Raw genomic sequence first — 21,206 nt, 5'->3', positions numbered from 1 at the left:
ATCCAACTGCATATTGTAATTGCTACATTCTAAGTCTTGTACTTGTAGAAGATTTTGATTTAGCAGAGTGATACAAGTAAATTTCTGTTACACATCAAAACCTCGATGTATGGAATATCTAAAAGAACCTGACAACTTACAGTTCCTGCAGCTAGCAATATTAATGCAGATGAGCGTGATTTTAGGATTAGAATTTCTATTTAATTATAACTTAATTTGAAGAAAATTCACATCTCCCTGCAACATACCCTGCACTTTAAAGAGGTATTATTATAAAAGGTTCCTCCCTGCCCTGCTGTAAAGTGAGGGAGAAGCAATTCTTGTAATAGACTGCTATGCTTAATGAAAACAAGTGTTTTACATCATCTTCCTACTTGAAAACCATTATATGAATTCCACGGTATTGCACAAAGCATAAAAGAGACTGTCATTGCACAGTTTTAAAATTAATAAAAGCATAATACGAAGTAAAAGAAGAATGTACCTTTCATTTGTGTTCCAAAGGTAAGCGCCAATTTTGCAAACAGTTCTGGGTTTTCAAATTTATCTTCTTCAGCTTTTACCCAAAAGCTGTTTTCTGCTATCTCCCGAGGCTCAACCTGAAACAAAAATGGCATCTCCAAAGTTAATACCTAGTATTTTCCATAGCCAAGTTAAAGCCAATGCTACTAGACTTTTGTGATAATTGGACTGAATTAAGTTTAGGTATGTTCCAGGTATTATATTCTCTTAAAGATGCTTCCTAAGCAGAACACAAACAGATGAATCACTGCTGTCTGTCTACACAATGATTTTTTATTATATTTCTCCCGTTCAACAAGTTTTCCAACCAAGCTTGATAACATATTAGCATTTGGGTTTGAAAGTGTTCTAGTTTTCTTTTGTTTACTTTCTAGGTAGTTCCCAAAGTTTCTTCTTCACCACTGATATGCATTCCTGCTACTTGAGAACTGTAAAAGGAATAATCTTTCTTACACTGCCAGAGTATGGAATACCTTCTTTGCAAATGATATGTCAAAGTGGACCTTTCAGTGACTCAATATGAAGTCTGTAGGAAGAATTATCTTCTTAAATATCACAAGAAAAATTATACATAATAATTTTTATAGTTTCCACTTTTCAAATGTAAACACAGATTTCATTACAGTACCTTATTTGATACTGTCTTTATTAAAAGAAAAAAAGTAGCCTGCAGTACAGAAGCTGAAAGCCAATTGTACTCTTCATGTATGATTCGGAACAACTATTTTCTTTTCAAAGTGTGTTCCTCTTTCAGTTTTTAAAGTCTTATCAATTCTTGTTTACAAGTTTGTTTAAATGCCAATTAATTTTCAAGGGCTATTTATCTCAAGATGATATGCAGGAAATTTATCAATCCTACGCTTTTAAGCCTCACTAGGATTTCACGGCAACACACTGGTCCTCCGCCTTTCACCACATGATCAATCTATTAATGTGTAGCTGCTTTACCACTAGCTGAAGGTAAGACATTTTTAAAAACCACCTTAACCGAACACTAATGGGGAAGACAGTTACAACAAAACGCACTAAATTAAACAGGAACAATTTTATTCCCAAAATGATGGCTCCTTAAAAGTGATGATCAAATAGCCTTTCCTCTTTTTCAGCATGCAGGAGATCTTTGGCACTGTTCCCAGAGCACTTAAGCAAAGTGTCCATCTGCAGTTACTTTCCATTGTCATACACAGTGTTCAGATGTACACTTTACAAATTATTTCTATAAACACATGAACATAATTGATTACTATGATATCGGCTGCAATAATAAATAAGTATTATAAACTAAAAAGCTTATTTTTCTATATGTTTACAGGATAGTACTCTCTATGTTACACAGTTACAAAACTAGTGCCCCTAGAATCACATATTACTTGACTGGACAACTGAGCATAGAAAGCATAAGTTACACGTATGGCAGGAATTCTTCCCTGCTTAAGTGAGATGCCTAAATCAATGAACAAGACAAGTGAATTGTAGGAGAGAAAGTATCTTAACCAGACAAAGCAGTGGCGAGTCAAAGATGAGCAGCAGCTTCAGGACAGAATGATATTGTCCATGGCATAAAAATTTCCTTCCCTCTCAAGAAAATTGGCAAAATATAAATCTGTCATGAAACCTACATTCTGTGAGGAAAAGAGTCCAGACGGAAATACCCAAACAGACACAAGGGGTTAATATAAGAATCTGGAAGTCTAAGATTGTAAGAGAAGCTAACGGAAATAATAGCCACAAAACATTTTCTTGAAAGCCCAGGTAGAAATGCATTTCTCTAACATTAGAGCTCCATTTCAAAAGGAGGGAAAATAGTTTATAAAAATCCAGAAAATTGTATAATAGAAGCTTTGAAGAGAGTAATCTTCTAAACGGAAAGAAGATAAGGACATTCAATGGTAAAATATCTTCAATAAACAATGAACATTTCATGGGAGGGGAAGTTACCTTTTTTATATCAGGGTTTTAAAGGGTTATAAAATTGTATAATTCAAATGATTCATAAAAGAGTACATGAACTAAAAGATCTTTTATATGGCTAGATGAATTCCAAAGGAAAAAAGCAATCCCAAATCTCTGGATTCCAACACTGGGTAATGCCATATTTCTCAAAGTAATACGGGAGCATCTTTTCATAGAATCGTTTTGGTTGGAAAGGACCTTTAGGATCATCAAGTTCAACCATTAACCTAACACTACCAAGTCCACCACTAAACAATATCTCTAAGCACCACATCTACTTGTCTTTTAAATACCTCCAGAGATGGTGACTCCACCACTTCCCTGGGCAGCCTGTTCCAATGCTTGATACATTTTCCAGTATGACAACTCATACATTCTCATTTCTTTTTAATAATATAACTAGGCTACTTAAGACAGTCCATTTTTGTTCAGTTTTCTGGAAATGCACTGAGAATTATATGTAAATAAACAAAGAAAACTCCTCACCAATTTCATTTTGCTGCACTCTCTACAGTTACTTATAACATCACCCTCATCTACAATTCTCTATAGCGGGCCTCAAGTTGCCAGCACTGTCATACTGTGCTGTAGCACTAAGAATGCTGATATAACATTGATGCATGTTAACCAAAACAAAAGACTGAAAGTCTTTTTTCCCTTGGATACCTTTAATTCTTCCTCCCACAACAAAGAAGGAAAGTTATTGTTTATCCTTATATGCAGATTATTTTATAAGAATTACAGACAGAAAAAGTAAAGAGTTTTTCAAATTTATTTTAACATTTATTAAAATTAATACATTAAAATCATGGTTGACTATTTTGAATATCTTTCTACTTAAATAGTTTGAAAGCTTCTTTTTAAACTACTGCTACCAGAAACACACTCAGATTGTTTTGGCACAACTCCAAATATTTTGAAATCCAGTGGCAAAATACTGAAGGTAATTTGCAAACATTTATTCTTCTGGTAAAAGAAACTATAAATTGACATGCCATGCATTTCCACGCAAGTTTTATCTCAATCTTCTAGATTCCTCCTTCCAAAGTTAGTGGGATTAATCGTTCATGATCCTGCTCTTATTTGTTACTCCAAAATGAAATCTGATTAAATATAACCATGTTAAGACCGTGCAGAAGCTCACGTTCATTGGAAGCTCATGGTGCCCAAACATTTCCCTTGAGCAGTCCCGTAGCTCCTCCCAGTGGCCATAACCCTGCCCTAGCACATCACTCATTTGAAACAACCAATTAACGTCTCTGAGATTAATAACCTACAAGTACCATTATAGCACAGATACCAGCAATCTCAACTTACAACTACATCAGACATCACAAACTTAGAAGGTGTCGACATGAAATAGTATGCTGTTATCTATGCTTGAAAACTGCTTTAGAACTATTGCTAATGGTTTGGACATCTGTACACAACTTAATGCAAAGCCACAATTCATGTTCACTGCACCTAACAGAATGGTGCCTCATCTTTCCATTTGGGTCACCACAGTTTTTCTCTCTGCTTTGACACAGACCAACATACAACTGTCTGCAGAACTATGAAATTCAGTGAGCATTAACCCACCAATGACAGTCCACATACCTCAGAGGAGTCACAGATGTCCTCTCAGACCTGCCCTCATGACAGGGCCAAAAGAAAAGGAAAACACAGCAGTTACCTACTGCCATCTCCTGCTGTCATTACATAAATCCACTGATCTTAGCACACATTCTCTGAAAGCTCTTATGGGAAGGTATCTCTTGCTCAGCAACGTGCAACACACAGACTTTTTAAAAATAATTTTGTACTGGAACTAAGCTTCCCGGGATACTCATCTCTCAAACATCACACACAACGTTATGTCGACAAGAATCTCACTTCAAAATTCATTATAGTATACAGTATCAACCATATTTGTAAAATAAAGAAGGAGGGAGGAACACCAGCTTCACAACCCTAATAGAGCCATGACTAACTCAAGTTTAATATCAAATCACATGCTGCTAAATCAAATGCAGTAATAATTTTACACAAAACTAGATAGCTAAACAGAAAATTTTAGTAGTTTAAGTCTGTATACTTACTATCATGGTAAGTATAGAGTTATTTCTTTTAATTAGGAAAAATTCTTTTGCCAATGCCTTCCCATTCATCTCTTCAAGCTAGTCAAGTTTTTAAGTTGCATGCAAGGCTTTTAAAATGAAACTAGATAACCCAATGAATTACCACCATAGCGGTTTCACTCATACTTCATTTTTAAAAGAAATTCATGGAAGGCATAACCAAAGGAATCATGCACTATTCTGTCGAGAAGATAGTAAAGCTAAAATTACAGTCTCTGAAAGCCTGATGCACTTTTCAACCTGCCCTCAAAAAAGCAAGGTGTGGTGGGGGGAAAAAAATCATAAACCACAATTTATGGCTCCCACAGCTTGCTTAACCCAGAGAAGGCAAAACTAAAATCAAGGTTCTGCTTTGCATTGTCTTCCAAAATTCCATGTACCCATTCATATCAAGTTTTACTGCATTTTATACTTAGAAACTCAGTAAAACCTCTTAATACATCTCCTCTCTCAACATCCTTTCTCATTACTGAGACACAGCTACTTCAGTTAAGCAAACAGCTATAGTTATCCCTTGACTCCAGATCCTTCTGTCAACTGCCAGATTGTCAAAGTTCCCAAATGGCAGTCTTCCCAACAGTTTTCCACCCAATTGTCTACTTCAAGATTCATTTCCCCATCCTAAAATCCAGCAATCCTTCAACTATCTCAACTTCTGGCTGAAAAAAGTACTAACATGATTTATAAAGTAAACATTTTAACTGTTTGATAACTTAAATCTGCTTTAAACAAGACATTTTACCTTTAAGTGCTCACTTGGCAAGTGAAATTATTAATTACAGCTGAAAACATGTAGAACTTCACTCTATACAAAATTGGCCAAAATTTTGAGAGCTGTGAGCTACAGGTATCCCCAGAATATGGGGTGTTATTGGCTCTTGGCAGCATTGAACACTTGGAGCTTACTCCATAGCATAAGGTGTCTTTGAAAACCGACACCAACTGAATCACAATCACCGCATCAAAAATGTTTTGGATAAAGAACGGAATGAATTCCCCAAACTTCCTAAGTACTGTTAACTATCTAATGTAAACCCTAGCACATTACCTCCTTATTCCTCAAAAGCCACTTTTTATCAATGGGAATAAAAACCAAGCATTGTAATACCTTTGACCAGTTGATTCTCTTCATTGAGACTTCCAGCTTATACTTTTTCTTCTCCTTCATCCCATGTGGTAACGCTGGTATCACCGGAAAGGGAGCAAAAGGAACACCTCCAAGAGGTGGTGGCATTGGAGGCCCACCAAAAGGCAGTGGTGGAGGAGGAGGTGCTGCTCCACCAGGTAGCGGAGGTGGTGGAGGTGGTGCTGCTCCACCAGGTAGCGGAGGTGGTGGAGGTGGTGCTGCTCCACCAGGTAAAGGAGGAGGTGGAGGTGGTACTACTCCACCAGGCAGCGGAGGTGGTGGAGGAGGAGGAGGTGGTGCTGCTCCACCAGGCAGCGGAGGCGGTGGCGGAGGTACTACTCCACCAGGTAGTGGAGGTGGTGGTGGAGGAGGAGGAGGTATTGCTCCACCAGGCAGTGGAGGTGGTGGTGGAGGAGGCGCTGCTCCACCAGGTAGCGGAGGCGGTGGAGGAGGCATTGCTCCACCGGGTAGCGGAGGCGGTGGAGGAGGAGGAGGTGGTATTGCTCCACCAGGTAGTGGAGGCGCTGGAGGTGGTGGCACATTCTCACTTGGTAGGGTTGTAGGTAATGGTGCTACTTCTGTCAGTTGACCAGTCAGGCCTGGACCCTGAAATATAAGAGGAATTCTTTTCATCAGGGTGGGGAGGAAGTTTAATATCAATTGAACCAACTAGGGTGCCTTGTAGTCAACTGTACCTCAAGAAAGTGAGAAATGCAATCATTCTCCTATTTAAATGAGAAGCAATAACAATAGATTGTACCATAAAACTGCCAAGTAAACTGAATAACCTAGCATTTTTATAAAAACAAATTGTTTCCGTTTTAAAGAAAATTTAATAGCAGTAACGTTTAAGTGAACAGAACAGCATTTTATTTCTTACCAATGCACAAAACATTTATCCCACTTAGGATATCCCGGCAAGCTGGAGCATCAGAAATGGTAATAACCACACTGTATTTTAACAACACTAATCTGCTGGTGGAAAATTTGCCACAGAAATCACTGAAGCAGCTATTGCAGTGCAAGAGGTTATGGGGCCACAGTTGTTCATAACTATCCTGACATCTTGTTTTGGGAAAAAAAAAAAAAACAAAACACAAAAACCAAAACAATCGTGCTTTCTTTTAAATTCAGCTGCAGTTGTTTCTGTGGTGATAGGAAGAAAGAGCAATTGCAATATCCATTCTAATAAGTTGTAAAAGGAACAATGAAGAAAAACAGCAGCATGTTAAACCATCAGAGAGGTTTCTGTAGTGCTAACATGATCCTAGCCTAGTATGAATTCCTCACAAGATTTTTGTCCTTCAAGAGTATCTGTCAAAAAGCAGCATCAGGAGCTATGTACAAACTGCCATACGAGCTCATACTCTATTCCCTCTACTAACTAATGTTTTATTACAGTTATTATGTAATATAGGCTGTTAATTTAATCTGATTTGCATACTATTTCCCTACACAATTATTTACTGTTCCTAGTTCAAAGGAAGCAAGCAAAGAAAAAAAAAAATCAAGCTGAGAGAAACCTGAGTGCATCTAAAAATAAATGCCACAATATATTGTATGGGGAGTGTTGTAATGCAACAACTGGTGAACTCATTAAAATAGTCTGTCAAATTTCAGTGTAACGTTGTCTTGTAAATATTTGTAACAAACATTAAAATTGGTAAGAATGAAGTATGAACAGAAATGTCTGTGTGTAAAAACAGAATAAGAAATCATAAGACACCACAAGTTACAAGAATGACTTGTACTGATAGCAAAGGACACAATGAACAGCAATCCAACTGTTAAGTGCAACGTAATGTGCTTACATTAAGATGAGAAGGCCAGTGCTCTGATAAGGCTATAGCACAGACAACTTGCCAGCAGAAGACCAGCATCCTGAAAGCAGGATGATGGCAACCAGGTTATAGCACATCACACGCTATTCTTCCTCTTATTATCCAAATAGCGAATGAGACCATAGGCATTAAGATATCCACAATGGGGAAAGAAAGGCAACAGGCAGACCTTGCCTATCATTGAAGAAGTAGGAAATAAGCGAGGCCAAGGCAAAAAGAACAAACTATGGTATCTGTTGGTTCCTAAAGGGTATAAAAGACCTGTCTAAAACTCAATTCATTGTCACTAAACAAAAGAAACCCAAGAGATACTGTGAGGGCTCAACAGGCAGCATCTCTTGTCCTCTCTGCTTCACTAGTGATCCAGGACAGATCACTTGGAGATACAGTTTTGGTGCTTGTGAGCAAAATTCATGAGGAAATGAACACAAGTAAAATCAGCTTTGCTGAAACTAAGTATCACCTTCCACTGCCACAAGGCCTTGCATTTTTTGTTATATTTACCTGAGATTGTATAAAGCTAGTGTAATATTCATTTTAGAAAATGGCTACAGTCTGATATCCAGAGTTCAAAACAAAATGTTATTGGTTGCATGTACATGCTGAAAGGTATGTATACTGTGCATGCACAGCTATCATGATTTCCACCTTTGCAATTCAAGTATAAAGCCTTCCAAAACAAACACTTTCTGCAAAACATACAGAAGTAGTAATGTCAAAGCATAAAAAAATACGTGGGAAAAAAAAAAAGTCAGGCTGGATTCAACCTTTTCATAGCCTAAGGAATTTTTTTCCCCTCAATACAGCAAATATCTGTGACAGATGTTGAATATACTGCTATTTGAAAAAAAGCTACCTCCATTAACTATCCTTAGGAGTTTATGCTGGCTTAAAAACAAATCAATACAACTGTAACATACATTTCAAACTCCATAGAAACACCACATTCTTGGTCAATTTCCTTTCAATTCTTAAAAAAAATAAAAAAACCCTTTCAACTGTGGAACTTATTATGATTTAGTTTTATTACCTGGGTTCGTAGCTGTTTGATTTCTGTTTCAAGTTCTTTGATTTTCTCTTCTCGTTTCTGAAGCTCTGCTTGTGCCTCTTGTCGAGCTGTGAACTCTTCATCAAACTGTAATGATTAACCAACACAGGAGTGTTTGTCCATTTATGTCCACACTAGATATTATACTTTCAGGAATTCTTTGAACAATATCACAACTAGACCAACTGATGCACTTCAAAGTTTTTAGAAAAAAAAAAAAGTACTTTTCCAGTATGTGTTCTTCTAGTATCACATAAATTATTCAGTCAATAAATCATGACACAGAACCACTCAGATCCAGCTACTTAGTACAGTGTAAGTTCAAGAGGTTTTCCCCACCCCAACAAAACACTGCAGACTTCTCAAACTAAACTCGAGGATACATCTCATGCAGCAAGCTTAAATCTGCAGAGGTGTGTGCAGCTTCAGCAGTATCATCCATAAAGTAACGTAAGAAAGAGGTATCCAAATAAGTTAGTGATCCCTTTAGCCCTGATGTCCCCGTATAAAACAGAAGTCCAGTTTACAACATGACTGTAAGAAATTTGCTCTATATTTTCATCCTGCTACTGTTTGCTAGGCTTAAGAGATTAGTAGCATCTTTAAAAGCTTCTGCTACTCATTCTTCCACGGAACAAACCAACTTATCACTAGGAAGAACATGTGTTGACTGCCACTAACAAAGCACATGATGATAAATAACTGCCAGGGAAGCATCATAACAATTTGCTTTCTATAAAGCTCAGACACCACAACTCCTACTAAAAATACATCCACATTTAACACTGAAGAGAGAAAAGCTCATGATTTCATTCAACATTTCATTTGAAATTTGTAATCATCATGTTCAAGAACATGTACTGCCTTTTGGCCTGCAAAAGGCTTCTTATACCAGGCCGGTAAAGATCAAAATTTTCAATGCTTTTAATACGCAACAACATGGTATATGAACTTTAGTACTACTGCAGCTAATATAGTACATTCAGCATTTAATATCCTTAGATAGGATATGATGAGCTGAGATTAACAAATTATCTATTAGCATAATCTAGGAAACAGAAATTTAAGTAACTTGAGAAAATATGTTCTATCAAGGTATTTTCAGCACAAACACCAATAGCGATAAAGCAGAAGGATAACTGTCAATTTATTTAGAAACACGTCCCAAAAAATTTATTACAAGAAATATACTGAGCTGGAATTCTTCCTACTGAAATAATTTTAAACATCTAACCTTTCCTGTATCTAGTAATAAATTAAAACTGCCCATGACCAAAATAGGACTTAGTTATCAAGTTCCTAATAAAAGAGAACTGGACCAGAAGAATAAAACTGTTAGCAAAACAGGTTCCAAAATGCACTGTAAGATTCCTAAACATCAATAATAAGGAAATAAATTACTCTCCCTCATAACGTAATAATTTATCATGGGCATCATAAGCAAATAAAGAAGTGCTTTAATGTTAGCAACTCTGTGCCTTAAGAGCTGATGCTTTTTCAAACTCTGAATGACACTGCTTTTCGTTAAGTTTCTTCAGGTTCTAAAACAAAGCTAGATGAAGAGTTATGAACGTTTTCCCTCCCCCCGCCTCTTTTTTTTTTTTTTTTCTTTTAAAGCATATAGCAGCACTTTAGGTATTTAACTATGACTAAGTATTTCAGGACAAAATAGCAACAAGTGGAATTTTTCCCATCAGTTGTCTACAGCAGAAGAATACAAGTGAAGATATGTACAGCTAAAAGCACTCACCTGCTTCTGAATTCAGAGTAAGCTGGAACCTGAGACTTGCACACACACAGACAGAAAAACTCAAAACCCACAGAGCTATTAAATGTGAAAGAACAGCCTGCCTGTGCAATACACTATTTCCCAGTTTCCACTAAGTTTCTACTGTGAAACAAGCCTACAGTGTTCCTGTCAAGCTTCTGTTCCATACCTTAAAAAGAGTGATGAGCAGGACTTACCTTTCTGGAAAATTCTGCTGCTTTCTTTTCACTCTCTTCTACTTTAGCTTTGTCCACACATGCATCTAGAATTTAAATAAAATACCACACATAAGTCAGGTAAAATGTGTCATAGCTCTCAGGTGTCTTCCAACCATAATTACCCTATGACCCCATGACACAAAAGCAACAGATAAAATATACAATTAATTACTAGGTTGATCTGACCAAACATTTGGTGAATTATTTTGATAAGCAAAATCCGTAAATAAAAAAAGTGGTGAGGGCACATGATCAAGAAAGTTGAAGACAAATCACCACAGTTGTTCTGTCTCTAACAGATCCGAGTTTGCAACCCTTCTCTTTTATATGAATCTACTACTAAATAAGAGATGAAAAAATAATTTTTACACTAGCATGAAGTAATAGTTACTTCTGAGGTTTTAAATCAGAAAGCCTCATTTTCAGATTAGGAATCCAAAATCAGGCATTTCCTTATTTCAGTAAAATTATTTCATAGGCAAGAATAATTTGGACAGACTGCGAAGCACAGATTTCTTCACTCAACAATGGTACAAAGCAATTCTATTGACTTTTCATGCAGTATAAAACTCTCAACATTTTTTAAGTGAGGTAAACACAAGTAACTATATATTATAGGTAGGAACTGGCAGAGAGAGACAAACCAGTTATCCCTAAAACCAGTAAGTCAGTGGAAACAGAAGGCAAGGTGAGGTAAGATCTTAATGTAAGATCAAGCAATCACATTCCTAGAGTCATAAGTGAACAGAAAATGCAGAAATACTTCTTAGATATGCAGGATACCTTTTAGAAAGCACTTTGTCATTCCCCAACCCCCCAAAGTCAACCAGTACAACATCCTTTCTTTTTGTCACGTCACCAAAACCACATATTCCCAAATGAATGCGTTCTCCAAGAGTAATTACTTCCCTCTATGAATACTTACTCCAGAGACGCCTTTGTATTTCAAGAACACAATCTACCCCACCAATCTTAAAAGCGTAAAACAACGCTTCTAAATGCTGATAACTGCCATTTAAACAATACAGTATTTATTCAGCTACTTTTTTTCTGACATGACATTTACCTTAAACTAACCTCAAACACTCTGAAAATATTACAGAAAATATTCTTAGAATGAATCATATAACAATTATAAATCCATTAACAATTAATGTTAATGTAAATTTTGATATTTGTAACAGACCTGAAACTCAAAGAAGTTATGAACAAGCATTTTTTGGTTATCAAGACTATTGTATTCAGATTAAAAGTCAAGACAAATTTGGAGAAGCAAACTTCATCAGCGTCATTTTATTAAAGGCTGCAGAGTCTCATCCGGCCTTCTCCACAAGCACACCTGTAGCTTACATGTATATTTCCAGAAAACTGAAAAAATTCACACAGTCAATTTAAGTCTAGACAGAATACTACAAAGAAAAACATGCACTTCAGTAAACAATGGTAAAATTGCTTATAGTATACAAACCAATAAGATGAGTAAAATCCACGTCCATTCTTCCTCTACATTTAAAATCCGGGTCCACACCACTGCAGTGCAATACTATCTGAGATATGCATTCTTCTATTATCTTGTAATACTGAGGTCTAACGGAGAACACATTTTACAAGAAAATAAGAACATGAACAATCATTTATGTAACATGAAGGGGGGAAAAAGGGGCAACTTTAACTCCTAATATATGAATTATACAATTGCCAGTAAAAGGATCAAATCTTATTTGTACTCTGGCTAATAAAGAGCTGTTATCAGTTTCTCAGAAGGATATCTGAAGTTCAGGACTCCACAAAATATTGTGCACTTTTCATTTATCCTTTGCCAGACAATAATCAATAAAATAAACAACGTCTTCAGTATTTTCAATATATGCTGAGAAAATTATTTAGCACATTCTCAACACAGTGAATTCCATCACTGGCAATGGTACCACTATTCAACTACTTAAAAAAAAACAAGTTAATTATTAACTTAATCTCTTGATGTACATCTCCACACAACAACACCGGGAACCTCTAACATTAGGGGATTCTGTGCTCAAAATTATTAGTTCTTACCAGTGCAAGGTATTAGATCTCAATTTCACATACCATAGAGCTCTCAAAGTAGGAAACCCTCAAACCTAAACTGGTTATATTCCAAACTTCCAAATTAAAAAAAAAAAAAAAAAAAAAAATTTTCTCAGGTTATATTTTACTTCTTAATTTTATCATCTTGAATATCAATTGTTTCTACCATCCCTTTATAACAAAAAATTGCTTCTTAAAACAAGATTTTGTATCTTTACTTTGACACTCCTAAGACACTATGAGGTGCACATATAAGAGAAGTTTACACTGAAAAGACAAGATACAAGGCACTGTGGAACTATTTTCAATTATAAATTATACAACTAACTTTCAAGTTCTTTGAAGTCATGAAGCTATCAAACTTGAATAAAGGAAAAAAGTGTTCAATGAGTTAAGAGATTTTGGGATAAGGGTGTTAGAATAAGGTCCAAATCTTGAAAAAAGCGTTATTATACTTAACAAGATCTTTTCAATATTAACATTGAGCAGAAAGACAAATAACGCATCAGTTACACAGCAACTATTTATGCATGATTATGAGCAACTCAGTTTACCAGGGTCTTGATTTATATTCTTTCCCTTACCCCTTCCAAAAAAAAAAAAAAAACAAAAAAAAATCAAACCTGACAGCTGACACTTACCGGACATAGTAATCATTCCTGATGAGAAGGAAATGTTGGAGAATTGACAAGAAGTAGTTTTCAGAAGAAGTATCTTTCAACATATTATACAGCAGATGAAATACTTCATTCACATCAGTGCAAATATTGTTAAGGAATTACAAGGACTTAAAAAACAGAAATAAAAGGAAAAAAAAACACAAAAAGAAAAAGAAAAAACCGCAACACCCACCCCACCCCAAACCCAGTTCCCTAGCTATTGTTTGTATTGCAATGCTCTGAACTACTATCCTTATTAATAAATAGCCTTCTTCCACTAAGATAATCCACAGAAACTGTCCCCTGTTTAACAATTAAGACATGTTTCATTACTACTCAGAAAAATTATACTACATACTACTTATCATGGAATCCTGTAAACATATTTCAGACCAAGCTTTCATTTTCACTCTGAAGTGAGCCAGGCTATTAGCAAATACATTCTAGTCAATCATTTTAATTTCTTAAAGAAAATTACCTGTAATTACTTGTTCTGTAATGCAACAACATTACTTATTAATGACTTTATATTCCTCTCATTGGTTGCATTTACCTTCCTCTGCTTCTTAAGTACCAGCTGCTACTCTTAAAAACTGCAAGCAACCATTCTGAACTTACTTAACTTTAAATTTACTGCTTCTTCACATCTAGAGAAGGCTGCATCTTAGGTGCTTCAGAACCTACTACAATTCTTATTCCAACTTATTTTTCTTCAAACTTATAAAATTGCACCCATGGAAGTTTGTATCTTCATGTATTACAAGACGGAGTTTAGCGTAGTAAATGTTATTATTCAGTTCCCAATTACTTACAGTTGACATGCAAATTTAAGTACTAATTTTCTAAATAAGTTTTTAACCAAAACAAGTGGGAAGAAATCTGCCTGAGAAAGTCCCAAGATACGCAACTGTGACAAATAAACTGCAAGCAGAGCATTCTAACTTACATTTAATAAAGTTATTAAACAATGCAACAAGTTATAACACCATTTCTATAAAGGATATTCCATTTCAGCTCTGATATCATTGAGACGATGTGACAGTTCAATTAAGTCTTCTTCTTTGTTCTCATCAAACACTTTCAGCTGAATATCAAGCTCTTCATTATCCTTATCTTTCAAGCCCTATTTTTCAAGGCATAGTGTATCTTAATTTTCTCTTTTTTTTTTAAAGCAAGAATTCCCCCCCTTATCAAAGATTATATAATGACAAAATATAAGACAAAATATACACTTAAGAGACAAGTTTAGCTTCCTACTAGGCAAATCACAAAAAAAAAAAAAAAGGAAACTAGTTCAAAAGCCATTAGTGTGAATGCACTCCATGCTTTTAATGACAATTGGCCTGGAATTATCATAACTGGATATGCACAAACTGAATGGCAACCGTGTATGTTCCCCTAAAAAGCAGAAGCTTATCCTAATTCTAACATTTGAAAACCAGAGAAGGCTCCTGTGAATCTGGACAGATTGAGAGAGAGAAATATGGATCTACCTCCTGATGGTTTTTTGTTCCAGAAACTCTCATTTATAAATTTCTTGAAAATTTACCCCTAAGGACAGCTATGAGCATGAAGTCTGCTTAAGATGCTTTATCATTAAGAAAGTTGCTTTCTAATGCAAAAAACCCTCCTCCACCTTGGACATTCATTCCCTGCAGAATTAATGATCTGAGCTCAATGTGTACGTTGTAATAAATACCTTACAAATAATTTAACAGCAAGATCGTATTGACTATTTTAGTTGATATTACAGCTTACATAAAATATTAATTAACCTTACTAGAGACAGAATTTCAACACAATAGCTGTTCAACATTTTTAGAAAAGGTTGTTATCACTAAATGTTAATTGCTTTTAAACTCATATATCTGTATGTTAGTACACTCTGCGAAGGTTTCTATCATGAGTCATTACAATTCAGTTTATTTGCCACCTAACCCACACTCAATTCTTAAGGTTTTTAAGCATTTATCAATTGTATAAACTTTCAGTAGATTAAAAAAAAACCTAAGAGTTCTTCAGGCTTTCAGATGTTCTACAGCAAATAAAGACAGCAGATCCCCCTAATGTATCTACATGGCATAAAATCTAAATACATACCCTACGAAAAATTAACATACACACATCAGTAACAGTTTCAAAGCTGAACATGCTAAAAACTGAACGTTGTTATTCCTGTCAAGTGTTGATGATTCAAAACTTCATATCTTAAAAGTTATAGCAGTATAAATTCTGTTTCAGACAAATATAAGCAGGTACTCTTTAAATTTCTCTCATCTTTTGTGAGAAACTGCTGGGTAGCTTAATTACACATATTCTTGATGTAAGCATCAGCATGGTTTCTATATATCTATATGCAGATATAAATCTACCCCTAAGTAACAAATATTCATACACAACTACCCATAAAGGCACACTTCTGTGCAGTTCCATGAAGACATGCAGTCTCAAAGACAACAAAGGAGCCAATTTGATTTTTCCCTAAAAATTCCAAATGCATTTTCAGAAGGCAGATCAAAGAACAACAGATTTCACACAAAACAAGAATGGCATATACAAAGTTAATCCAAGACTTGTTCCACAGCCAAACTCACTTTTACTGCGTGTGCTTTGAGCTCACTGTGCTAAATTTGATGACTACTCTAATTTAATTTCTAATATATTGACTTGTTTCAACTACCATTCTGGTTTATATCGTTCATGAGAGCCTAAATTTGCAACTATGCAGAATGAAAGCAGATTTGGATTGGTAGCCCTTTCCAGGTCTGACCCCCCCTACCCCTAATCTTTCATATCTGCTACTCTCAGTAAAACAATTTGGTTACCTTCAACAATCACAGAGAGTTGACTGGGATCAATTGCTATACACAAATGACTTACAGGTAATATTTTCTTCAGGCCACAACGTAAAAATTCATTTCTCAAGTGTATCCTGAAATCAAGATCTTCTGGAGATGTAACAAGGGCATTGATGAGCTGCATACATGCTACCTGTTATCGGAAATATAGGCAAAAACTTTTAGTATATATAGAACGAAAATAAATACCGTCTTTGACTGCTTCAGTTTAATTATAAATTAAGCAACATCAAACATTCTCCTGTTTTCATACTGTGCATGCTTCTGCTATGCCAAAATCGTATCACAAAGGATCATACTTTTTTTTAGAAAGTTATTCCAGAACTACAGTTCCACACTGCAACTCCTTCTCTTTCTCCTCAGTATTCACCAATTTGAAAACAACCTGCTTTTACAGTAATTGAAAATTTTAATAAAACAACAAAAAAACCCAAAACCACCCATACTCAAAATAATTCACATCACCAGGTGTCTCTTCTACTCCTGCACAGCACTTCTGCAAAACACCTGAAGTCTCAGGGTACTGGCTAATGCTTTAATTGAACAGCTGTGCACTTTAATTGATTGACTTTAAAACAGGTAGACAATAGCATAATGCTAAAAGTGCTGATACACGTTAAAAGACTAAAATGGGACTCCAGGGAAATACCAAGTTTGGTAAAAGATGTTAACTGCAAACAGAAATAGCATCAGAGTAGAAATAAACAAATAATTAAAAGAATCAATAGCTGCAGAGGAAAAAAAAAGTCAGACAAAAGCACCTTTCCTGTTTTAATTACATTCACTATTTAGTTTTAATGGAACACCTTATGGAGTCTTGAATTTCTATTAAAGCACTCGTTCAAAGGCACTCCCTTTATACAGCTGTATCTTCAGATAATGTAGTATCATCATGCTCGCTTGAATGGTTCTTGTTATTTCACTACTATGACATGACTTAACAAGCCAAAGTACATGTCCAATCTGAAATTAATAGAGAGAAGAGGTGCCATCTGCTGTGATTGCTTTTGCCAGAAGAGACTCTGGCTTAATGGCTTGTGCTAATACATTACACGTAAAGAACGACTTTGTCAGAAACAAGTTAATGAGTCTTGCAATTGTACCTTTACTGATGTGTAAGTGAGGTTTCAGAGTGGGGGGGACGACAGACAACGGAATGTTGTGTGGTTGTTTTTGTTTGTTTTAAATCAACAAGGTCATAAAGTAGGAGAGCACTTCAAAATGAATTCTTTTGTGATAGCACTATTAAGATCAGGATGTCATTTATAGAAGCTTATTGAACAACACTAACTCATCAGCTCTGGAAGAAGAACTACTGATGGTAAACATCTTGTTAAGATAACTATAGCTGACATATATATGATCTAACAATGGGAAAAGGTATACCTTCCATGCAGGTATACCTGCCCTGCCTGCATTCTAGTTTTCCATCTCTTTCAGCCAAGATACCTTAGCAATACAAAATTTGTATAAATCCTGTATTATGAGAAGGAAATAAGTCAAAGTCATCCTTTAGTAGGATATTCAGTCACTTGGTCTCTATGCAAACACTTGCAGTCACTAAAAAAAAAAGCTATTAAAAAAGCTTGCATTCTAGTATCAATCAAAACTCTTGGGCTATTCAGGTGTATACAGAGAATAAGAAACTCTTATCTACTAACACATAAGGAGCAACGAACATGGGACACAGGACACGACTCAGTAAAGACCACTGGCACAGAAGACTGTTTATTTCATTATTTTATAAAAATAATTTTTAAAACTCACTAGATTATTCCTAGAGGTGCACCAGTGGCTGATGAAGGGCAGATGTCAAACACACACCAATGAATGCACAGTTCTCGTTGACAAAAGTAGCAACGATATCCTGCTGCACACTACTAATCTCAAAAGGTACCCTGACAAAAATGGACACACCTCATCCACATCTGTCATAGCTATTATATATCTGAATATTTAAGAGGCTGCATATACTGCCGCCAAAAGTCCCAGCAGTAGTAACACAGCTGCATGTATATCTTGCGGATTTCTTAGCAATGGAAGAAATCTGCACGCCTATCCTAAGGAGACAGGGTTACATGTTATAACAGAAGGACTCCAAAGGACAGGTTAGCATAAAAATAAATTACTATACTCTACCCACAGGGCAATAGCACTGTAGTTCCTGAAGTAATTCTTTTCAACACATGACTTGGTAAGAAATCTAAGCACTCCCTGCACAAATATAGTTACATTAAGCTATGCGTGTTATCTTCAGCTGACTATAAAGTCAGTACACTGAAGGTGAAAGTACTGACTAGTTTTGACTGTGGTTTATTTCTGTTCAATGTAAAGGGATGGCTATGTTGGGTAACATTGAGCTTTAAATACCTAAAACTAGCAGTTTTACTCCCACTCAATTTACTTCGCATATTACTAAATGATTAATGAATTATCAGTGTCCTTGTGTCATTAATTTTTCAAAGGCAAACCATTCAATTTACCAGATATAGGCTAGGATTTAACCTAAGTTGTCATTACCTGGGAGAATGGTATGGTAACAAGTTACCAAAATCCTTCATAGCCAAATAAAACTTTTGACTGCAGTACCTAGAAAATTTCAGTACAAAAAAAACCCTTCAAAATACTTAACTATTTTAAGAAGATCTATGCTTATCTATGTCTTCATTCAGTAATATGACAAAAAGGTGAATAATACTGGAAGTATGATCCTGCCACAGGTACTTCAAACAGTGAGATACCTCAAGTGTGTGCTCAGTTAAGGCTTTCCAGTTGTGGTTCTAAATTAAACTCAAATACTCACTTCAAGAGCACAACACAAACTTGTTCTGTCTTTTTACAAATACATTGCTTCAATGGGACCAGCTCAAAGCCATAAGTACAGCAGTTTTTGTTTACTTTGGGTGGGGCAAGATTGGGGGAAAAGGGAGTGTTTAAACAAGCAATGCAACTTCAGAGTACTTTTTTATGCTTCTTCCCTAAACCCAAAAGATACACAGGGAACACTGCCTCCAACTCCTTAAATTCCAAACTCCTCAGGGCTCCAGTAATAATAACTAAAAAACATTTCAGAGGACAGACTGAGAGCTGGATTTTTATTGGTCCATTAAACCACAGAAAATTCCCAGTCATGAAGATCAGGCAGTGACAAAGATAATAAAATGTTTTCACAGACTTATTACCTAAGCATTACATCTGGCATGCAAGAAAAGGAATATCACTAATTACTCTCTTTTTATTAAGGTTACAACTTTTTAATCCTATTTTTGGGACAACGAAGTGAGTTTCTTGGTTTCACACTGTTAGTAATTAGAAAATCTCGTATCAGCAGGCCATTTCTGTTTATTTTTCATCTTTTACTGAACACTAGCGTAAGAGCACTGAAAGATTTCGCTGGTAAATAATTTAAACATCATAAAATAATACACAATCTTCTAGTATCTTAGATTATTTCTGAAGTATTAGCAAGCATACAAAAGAGTAAACCCACCTGCAGCTGTAAGAATTCATGGTTTTCCAGTCCTTCAACAATCTGAGAAAAACGTTCCCTATTGTGCCTTTCAGCAGCAGTTGTTATAGCACCTAAAAGCTTGTCCAGCCTAAGAGAAAGATAAACTGTCAAAAAGCATACCACAGCCAACTTTCTCATTTTAAAGATACTTAGCCCACTATTTACACAACACTTTAGTGCACTGACAGAGAATCTGAATGCATATATCTGTATAAAGTTGAAAAGAAATAAAGAACCAAATGTTAAAACATCTACAAGATTAATGTTCAATTAAAAAAACGTGAATAAATCTCTACATTTTTGTTATATTCAGCTAAGAAACCACCGATGAGTTAAAAAAAAAAAAAACTACCATTGCAAGACTGTGCACTAGATACTAGCCGACGTGTTTGACATCTGGGAATTCTAATAAATTGTCTTTTCAGAAATCAAAATGTTTTTATCCATTTATTGTATACAAGACATGGAGTTTGACGTTTTTAATCTTCAGTAAACTAAGACAATCTTTCAAAGCAAACATATGCCAACTGATTATACTTGTTTTAAAAAGCGCATAGAGATGTGCTACGTAACTCCATCACTTGAACTATTCAAAACTTCAGCTGTAAATGTAAAGTTTCTGCCCCTGTCAAATTTGTGATGTTTAGGTAGAGAGGTGATATTTTAATACAATCCATACATATATTTATTTCTATATTGTTATCTACTAAACTAATGAAAAATCTTAACATGTGGTGTCAAATCAGTAACTTTCAAATATAATAAGTTCATCTCCCCTCCTCAGGGTAGATGTCCCAATCTCAATCCTCCGCACAATAATAGGCTCAGTAGTGCCCCATGCTAACACACATTGTTCTACAGTGTCTTTAAATCTTGACAGCTTTCCTTGTAGTAATTAAAAGTTCACAGTTCCTGATCATACTCAGAGGTCTATGAACAGCCATTTATGAACAGTTATGGCTCATTAAGCCTTATCTTCACTATAGTAAGCAATCATAGTCCTTTCAGACCTTCTACTTAAGCCATGGTTTGGAGATCTCTGTTCATTTGCTTGTCTGATTTAATATCGGATTAATGCATCAGAACAGGTAAAAGTCTCTTTTCATTTAAACTACATTGAGAACGTAAAGACTTAACAGGTTACATCTGTTTTCACTGACAAGTTTTCTCACCTATGTCCAAACTGAAAACTCACAAGCATTCAAAAAAAAAAAAAATTGTTTCTATAGCTTACTTACATATTTTCCTCTCCAACAATGCAGATAGCGGAAAGTATTTTCACTGTTTCGGTCATCATGTGTGGTTGCTTTGGATCAATTGCTCTTGCTAACAGCAAGAGACTTCTTTCATCTCCTAGAATCCTTTGCAATCCGTACTTAAAGAAACAAAAAGCTTACAGTGAAACAATTGTATTTGCCTCAAATATTCATCATGATCTTTGGGCTTCAGATCCTTAGGAATCCTCACACCCCCTCTCCCACATAAGAAGTTTGGCAACACTCTACTAAAACCTTC

The 21,206-nt window shown here is 35.6% G+C and overlaps 1 protein-coding gene across 4 annotated transcripts in view; it reads right to left on the bottom strand.

Annotated features, from left to right (window-relative positions):
• The window catches only part of DIAPH2 (diaphanous related formin 2), a 214,441-nt gene that overhangs the window by 164,122 nt on the left and 29,113 nt on the right, over window positions 1-21,206 (bottom strand). For all 4 annotated transcript variants that reach the window (XM_068411748.1, XM_068411749.1, XM_068411751.1 and 1 more), the window contains 10 exons: window positions 20,930-21,066; window positions 19,671-19,779; window positions 16,203-16,313; window positions 14,327-14,445; window positions 13,305-13,421; window positions 12,065-12,183; window positions 10,576-10,640; window positions 8,593-8,697; window positions 5,704-6,327; window positions 485-599 (listed from right to left, as the gene is read on the bottom strand). In XM_068411748.1, coding sequence (XP_068267849.1) covers window positions 485-599; window positions 5,704-6,327; window positions 8,593-8,697; window positions 10,576-10,640; window positions 12,065-12,183; window positions 13,305-13,421; window positions 14,327-14,445; window positions 16,203-16,313; window positions 19,671-19,779; window positions 20,930-21,066 — 1,621 coding nt within the window. The remainder of the gene's footprint in view (window positions 1-484; window positions 600-5,703; window positions 6,328-8,592; window positions 8,698-10,575; window positions 10,641-12,064; window positions 12,184-13,304; window positions 13,422-14,326; window positions 14,446-16,202; window positions 16,314-19,670; window positions 19,780-20,929; window positions 21,067-21,206) is intronic.

The sequence above is a fragment of the Nyctibius grandis genome, chromosome 13 (genome assembly GCF_013368605.1).
Source record: "Nyctibius grandis isolate bNycGra1 chromosome 13, bNycGra1.pri, whole genome shotgun sequence".
Classification (NCBI taxonomy): domain Eukaryota; kingdom Metazoa; phylum Chordata; class Aves; order Nyctibiiformes; family Nyctibiidae; genus Nyctibius; species Nyctibius grandis.
This window is presented reverse-complemented; position numbering and strand designations above follow the sequence as displayed.